Source organism: Nerophis ophidion, linkage group LG01, assembly GCF_033978795.1.
Source record: "Nerophis ophidion isolate RoL-2023_Sa linkage group LG01, RoL_Noph_v1.0, whole genome shotgun sequence".
In the NCBI taxonomy this organism is placed as follows: domain Eukaryota; kingdom Metazoa; phylum Chordata; class Actinopteri; order Syngnathiformes; family Syngnathidae; genus Nerophis; species Nerophis ophidion.
Window position 1 is genome coordinate 89,352,357 of NC_084611.1, and position 7,500 is coordinate 89,359,856.

A 7,500-nucleotide genomic window follows, 5' to 3' on the forward strand; every position below is an offset into this window, starting at 1 on the left:
TGTATTAGTGTTATTGTGAGTGTGTGGTTGTGCGTGAGTGCGTATATTTGTGTTAATGTGTGTGTTAATGTGCGTGTGTGTTATTGTTTGTGTTATTGTGTGCGTGTGTTTGTGTTGTTGTTTTGTGTTTGTGTGTGTGTGTGTGGGGGGGGGGTTAATGTGCATATGTGTTTGTGTAAGTTTGTGTGTATGTGTGTTAATGTGTGTGCGTTTATTAGAATGTGTATTTGTGTTATTGTTTGTGCGTTTGTGTTTGTTTGTGTTATTGTGCGCGTGTGTTTGTGTTATTTTGTGTGTTTGTGTGTGTTTGTGTTAATGTGTGTGTGTTTGTGTTAGTGTGTGTTTTAATGTGTGTGTGTGAATGCGTGTTAGTGTTAATGTGTGTGTTTGAGTTATTGTGTGCGTGTATGTTTGTGTTAATGTGTGTTCGTGTGTGTGTGTTAGTGTTAAAGTGTGTCCGTGTTAACGTGTGTGTGAGTGTTAGTATCAATGTGTGTTTGTGTTAACGTGTGTGTGTTAGTGTTACTGTGTGTGTGTGTGTTAGTGCTAATGTGTGTGTGTGTGTTAATTGGTGTTTATTTGAATGTGTATTATTGTTAATGTGAGTGTGTGTTTGTGCGCGTGTGTGTATATTTGTGTTAATGTGTGCTTATAAATATGTGTGTTAATGTGTGTGTGCGTTTGTGTTATTGTTTGTGTGGTTGTGTCAGTTTGTTTGTGTTATTGTTGTGTGTTTGTGTGTGTGTGTGGGGGGGTTAATGTGCTTATGTAACTTTGTGTATCTGTGTTAATGTGTGTGCGTTTATTAGAATGTGTATTTGTGTTATTGTTTGTGTGTTTGTGTTAGTTTGTTTGTGTTATTGTGTGCGTGTGTTTGTGTTATTGTGTGTGTTTGTTTGTGTGTGTTTGTGTTAATGTGTGTGTGTGTGTTTGTGTTAGTGTGTGTGTTTTAATGTGTGTGTGAATGTGTGTTAGTGTTAATGTGTGTGTTTGAGTTAATGTGTGTGTATGTTTGTGTTAATGTGTGTTCGTGTGTGTGTGTTAGTGTTAAAGTGTGTCCGTGTTAATGTGTGTGTGAGTGTTATTATCAATTTGTGTTCGTGTTAACGTGTGTGTGTTAGTGTTACTGTGTGTGTGTGTGTTAGTGCTAATGTGTGTGTGTGTTAATTGGTGTTTATTTGAATGTGTATTAGTGTTAATGTGAGTGTGTTTGTGCGTGTGTGTGTATATTTGTGTTAATGTGTGCTTATAAATGTGTGTGTTAACGTGCGTGTGCGTTTGTGTTATTGTTTGTGTGGTTGTGTCAGTTTGTTTGTGTTATTGTTGTGTGTTTGTGTGTGTGTGTGGGGGGGGTTAATGTGCATATGTGTTCGTGTAAGTGTGTGTGTATGTTTGTTAATTTGTGAGCGTTTATTAGAATGTGTGTGTGTGTTAGTGTTAATGTGTGTGTGTGTTAATTGGAGTTTATTTGAATGTGTATTAGTGTTAATGTGAGTGTGTGTTTGTGCGAGTGAGTGTATATTTGTGTTAATGTGTGCTTATAAGTGTGTGTGTTAATGTGCGTGTGCGTTTGTGTTATTGTTTGTGTGGTTGTGTCAGTTTGTTTGTGTTATCGTGTGTTTGTGTGTGGGGGCGGGGGCTAATGTGCTTATGTGTTTGTGTAAGTTTGTGTGTATGTGTGTTAATGTGTTTGCGTTTATTAGAATGTGTGTGTGTGTGTTCATGTTTGTGTTAGTTTGTTTGTGTAATTGTGCGCGTGTTTGTGTTATTTTGTGTGTTTGTGTGTGTTAATGTGCATGTGTGTTTGTGTAAGATTGTGTGTTTGTGTTAATGTGTGTTGGTGTTAGTGTGTGTGTTAATTGGTGTTTATTTGAATGTGTATTAGTGTTAATGTGAGTGTGTGTTTGTGTGTGAGTGTGTATATTTGTGTTAATGTGTGCTTATAAGTGTGTGTGTTAATGTGGATGTGCGTTTGTGTTATTGTTTGTGTGAGTTTGTTTGTGTTGTTGTGCGCGTGTGTTTGTGTTATTGTTGTGTGTGTTTGTGGGGGGGTTAATGTGCATATGGGTTTGTGTAAGTTTGTGTGTATGTGTGTTAATGTGTGTGTTTATTAGAATGTGTATTTGTGTTATTGTATGTGTGTTTGTGTTAGTTTGTTTGTGTTATTGTGCGCGTGTTTTTGTGTTAATGTGCATGTGTGTTTGTGTGCATGTATGTTAATGTGTGTGTTTGTGTGTGGGTGTGTGTGTGTGTGTGTGTGTATGCGTGAGTTTGTTAGTGTGTGTTGTGTGTGTGTTTGAATGTGTGTGTCTATTTAAATGTGTATCAATGTTATTATGTGTGTGTGTATGTGTGTGCGTGTGTGTGTGTGTGTGTGTGTTTGTGTGTGTGTGTGTGTGTGTGTGTGTGTGAATAGATAAATACATGTGAGTGTTTTTGTGTGCGCGTTAATGTGTGTGTTTATTCGAATGTGTATTTGTGTTATTGTGCGCGCGTGTTATTGTGTGTGATTGTGTGTTTCAATCAATGTTATAATGTGTGTATGTGTGTGTGTGTGTGTGTGTTTCAATCAATGTTATAATGTGTGTATGTGTGTGTTTCAATCAATGTTATAATGTATGTGTGTGTGTGTGAATAGATAAATACGTGTGTTTGTGTGTGTGTTTATTTGAATGTATGTTTGTGTTAATGTGAGTGTGTTTCTTTCTGCGTGTGTTTTCATGCGCGTGTGTGTGTGTGTGTGTGTGTGTTACTCACAAGGTGGTTAACTGGCTCATGTTGGCGAAGGAGTTGTCGGCCAGCGAGCTGATTTTGTTGTTGCTCAAATCTCTGCAGTCGAACACACACACACACACACACACACACACACACACACGCACACACACACACACACACACACACACACACACACACACACAATGTACACACACACACACACACAATGTACATACAGTATACACATGCCAACATCGCCCTCTGCTGGACTCCTATGGTAGAGCCCTCATTACTTTTTGGAATAAACATGAAGAAATATTTGTTGACCTTTGACCTCCGCGTGGGCGCCAACCGGTCATGTGACTCGCTGCGAGGCAGCCATGTTTGTGAAGTGAAACAGGAAGCAGGAGACTCACACAAGCTGCAGGTTCCTGAAGGTGGCGAGCTCCTTGGGCACGCGGGTCAGCTGGTTCCCGTCCAGGTAGCTGGGAGGTCAAAGGTCACAGTTAGACACACTGGCACGGGCGGCGGCGGCGAAGGCGAAGGCGGGGACGCTCACAGTTCGCTGAGGTTGCGTGGCAGTCCTCTGGGCAGCACCTGCAGGTGCTTGTTGCTGCAGCGCACCACAGTGTCCATGCAGGCACACTCACTGGGACACTGTGGGCCCGGGGAGCAGCTGCTGTCCTCCACACCTGAACCTGCACCCACACACACTGCTGCCTTCAAGACCACTGGGAAAATATGCCACATATACTTGAACAGTCCAGTGCTGCCTTCAAGACCACTGGGAAATATCCCACTTACCCTAAAACAGTCCAGTGCTGCCTTCAAGAGCACTGGGAAATATCCCACTTACACTAAAACAGTCCAGTGCTGCCTTCAAGAGCACTGGGAAAGATCCCACTTACAATTGAACAGTCCAGTGCTGCCTTCAAGACCACTAGAAAATATCCCACTTACACTATAAGAGCCCAGTGCTGCCTTCAGGATCAATGGGAAATATCCCACTTTCACTATAAGAGCCCAGTGCTGCCTTCAAGATCAATGGGAAATATCCCACTTTCACTACAACAGTACAGTGCTGCCTTCAATACCACTGGGAAATATCCCACTTTCTCTTGAACAGTCCTGTGCTGCCTTCAACACCACTGGGAAATATCCCACTAACACTTGAAAAGTCCAGTGCTGCCTTCAAGACCACTGGGAAATATCCCACTTACACTATAACAGCCCAGTGCTGCCTTCAAAATCAATAGGAAATATTGTACTTACACTTGAACAGTCCAGTGCTGCCTTAAAGACCACTGGGAAATATCCCACTTACAATTGAAAAGTCCAGTGCTGCCTTCAAGACCACTGGGAATATCCCACTTACACTTGAAAAGTCCAGTGCTGCCTTCAAGACCACTGGGAAATATCCCACGTACACTATAACAGTCCAGTGCTGCCTTAAATACCACTGGGAAATATCCCACTTTCACTTTAACAGTCTAATGCTGCCTTCAAGACCACTGGGAAATATCCCACTTACACTATAAGAGCCCAGTGCTGCCTTCAAGATCAATGGGAAATATCCCACTTTCACTACAACAGTACAGTGCTGCCTTCAATACCACTGGGAAGTATTCCACTTTGCCTTGAACAGTCCTGTGCTGCCTTCAAGACCACTGGGAAATATTCCACTTACACTATAACAGCCCATTGCTGCCTTCAAGATCAATGGGAAGTATCCTACTTACACTTGAACAGTCCAGTGCTGCCTTCAAGACCACTGGGATATATCCCACTTACACTAAAACAGTCCAGTGCTGCCTTCAAAAGCACTGGGAAATATCCCACTTACACTTCAACAGTCCAGTGCTGCCTACAAGACCACTGGGAAAGATCCCACTTACACTAAAACAGTCCAGTGCTGCCTTCAAGAGCACTGAGAAATATCCCACTTACACTTGAACAGCCCAGTGCTGCCTTCAAGACCACTGGGAAATACCCCACTTATACTTCAAACAGTCCAGTGCTGCCTTCAAGACCACTTGGAAATATTCCACTCACACTTGAAGAGCCCAGTGCTGCCTTAAAGAGCACTGGGAAATATCCCACTTACACTTGAAAAGTCCAGTGCTGCCTTCAATATCACTGGGAAATATCCCACTTACACTATAACAGTCCAGTGATGCCTAAAAGACCAATGGGAAAATATCCCACATATACTTGAACAGTTCAGTGCTGCCTTCAAGACCGCTGGGAAATAGCCCACTTTCACTTTAACAGTCTAATGCTGCCTTCAAGACCACTGGGAAATATCCCACATACACTATAACAGTCCAGTGCTGCCTTAAATACCACTGGGAAATATCCCACTTTCACTTTAACAGTCTAATGCTGCCTTCAAGACCACTGGGAAATATCCCACTTACACTATAACAGCCCAGTGCTGCCTTCAAGATCAATGGGAAGTATCCTACTTACACTTGAACAGTCCAGTGCTGCCTTCAAGACCACTGGGAAATATTCCACTCACACTTGAAGAGCCCAGTGCTGCCTTAAAGAGCACTGGGAAATATCCCACTTACACTAAAACAGTCCAGTGCTGCCTTCAAGACCACTGGGAAATACCCCACTTACACTATAACAGCCCAGTGCTGCCTTCAAGACCACTGGGAAATATCCCACTTACACTATAACAGTCCAGTGCTGCCTTCAAGATCAATGGGAAGTATCCTACTTACACTTGAACAGTCCAGTGCTGCCTTCAAGACCACTGGGAATTATCCCACTTACACTTGAAAAGTCCAGTGCTGCCTTCAAGACCAATGGGAAAATATCCCACATATACTTGAACAGTCTAATGCTGCCTTCAAGACCACTGGGAAATATCCCACTTACACTATAAGAGCCCAGTGCTGCCTTCAAGATCAATGGGAAATATCCCACTTCCACTACAACAGTACAGTGCTGCCTTCAAGACCACTGGGAAATATCCCACTTACACTATAAGAGCCCAGTGCTGCCTTCAAGATCAATGGGAAATATCCCACTTTCACAACAACAGTACAGTGCTGCCTTCAATACCACTGGGAAGTATTCCACTTTGCCTTGAACAGTCCTGTGCTGCCTTCAAGACCACTGGGAAATATCCCACTTACACTATAACAGCCCAGTGCTGCCTTCAAGATCAATGGGAAGTATCCTACTTACACTTGAACAGTCCAGTGCTGCCTTCAAGACCACTGGGAAATATCCCACTTACACTTGAACAGTCCAGTGCTGCCTTCAAGACCAATGGGAAATATCCCACTTACACTTGAAAAGTTCAGTGCTGCCTTCATCACCACTGGGAAATATCCCACATATAAGAGCCCAGTGCTGCCTTCAAGATCAATGGGAAATATCCCACTTCCACTACAACAGTACAGTGCTGCCTTCAAGACCACTAGAACATATCCCACTTACACTATAAGAGCCCAGTGCTGCCTTCAAGATCAATGGGAAATATCCCACTTTCACTACAACAGTACAGTGCTGCCTTCAAGACCACTGGGAAAATATCCCACATATACTTGAACAGTCCAGTGCTGCCTTCAGACCGCTGGGAAATATCCCACTTACATTTGAACAGTCCAGTGCTGCCTTCAAGACCACTGGGAAATATCCCACTTTCACTTTAACAGTCTAATGCTGCCTTCAAGACCACTGGGAAATATCCCACTTACACTATAAGAGCCCAGTGCTGCCTTCAAGATCAATGGGAAATATCCCACTTTCACTACAACAGTACAGTGCTGCCTTCAATACCACTGGGAAGTATTCCACTTTGCCTTGAACAGTCCTGTGCTGCCTTCAAGACCACTGGGAAATATCCCACTAACACTTGAAAAGTCCATTGCTGCCTTCAATACCACTGGGAAATATCCCACTTACACTTGAACAGTCCAGTGCTGCCTTCAAGACCACTGGGAAATATCCCACTTACACTTGAACAGTCCAGTGCTGCCTTCAAGACCACTGGGAAATATCCCACATACATTTAAACAGTCCAGTGCTGCCTTCAATGACCAAGCAGGCCAGATGTGGCCCCCGGGGCCCCTGGGTTGGACACCTGTGTTGAAGTGGAAACCTAACATGATTTTGGGAGGTTCTTACCATGGTCTTGGCAACGGAAGTCTGGCACGGCCACGTCCTGCAGCGGGATCTCCCGCAGGAAGGCGGGGCTTTGGCAGCGAGGATTGCCGGTCACGATTCGCCGGCTCCGAAGCCACGCCCCGAACCAGGACAGGCGACAGTCGCAGTTGAAAGGATTGGCCAAGAGGTTCCTGTGAGGACGGAGGCGGGGTTAACAGCGGCCACCTGTCTCCCTGCGCACTCACACTGTTGTGGTTTTCAAGCCAAGCGGATAACATTTGGGAGAAGCTTTCCGTTCTGCAAGGCGAAATTATGATCCATTTTAGAGCCAGAATGGAAAACCATTGGAATGTGTCTGCTCGCACTTACATATTTTTCATCCGATTCAAACCGTTCCAACTTCAAACTGTTCAGCCTATTTGCGAATCACGGACAAATTCCAAAAATTCCCATAATTCCCAGAATACCGGGTTTTCCGGGACATTTTTCCCATTCAAAATGAATTGGCCATATTTCAAACTTCCACCATTTGATCATTTTTCAACTGATTTAAACCATTCCACTTTCAACATATTCAGGAATTGTGTGCTCAGCCTTAACAACTCAAAAAAAATCCTGGAATTTCAACAATTCCTCGTTTCCAAGGACATTTTCCCCAATCAA

At 43.6% G+C, this 7,500-nt stretch overlaps 1 protein-coding gene across 1 annotated transcript in view; it reads right to left on the bottom strand.

Moving 5' to 3' along the window:
- The window catches only part of LOC133561595 (slit homolog 1 protein-like), a 96,817-nt gene that overhangs the window by 28,372 nt on the left and 60,945 nt on the right, over positions 1-7,500 (bottom strand). Inside the window, exons 20-23 of the mRNA XM_061914989.1 lie at positions 6,859-7,028; positions 3,275-3,413; positions 3,132-3,200; positions 2,758-2,829 (exon numbers count right to left, since the gene is read on the bottom strand). Of these exons, the coding sequence (XP_061770973.1) occupies positions 2,758-2,829; positions 3,132-3,200; positions 3,275-3,413; positions 6,859-7,028 (450 nt within the window). The remainder of the gene's footprint in view (positions 1-2,757; positions 2,830-3,131; positions 3,201-3,274; positions 3,414-6,858; positions 7,029-7,500) is intronic.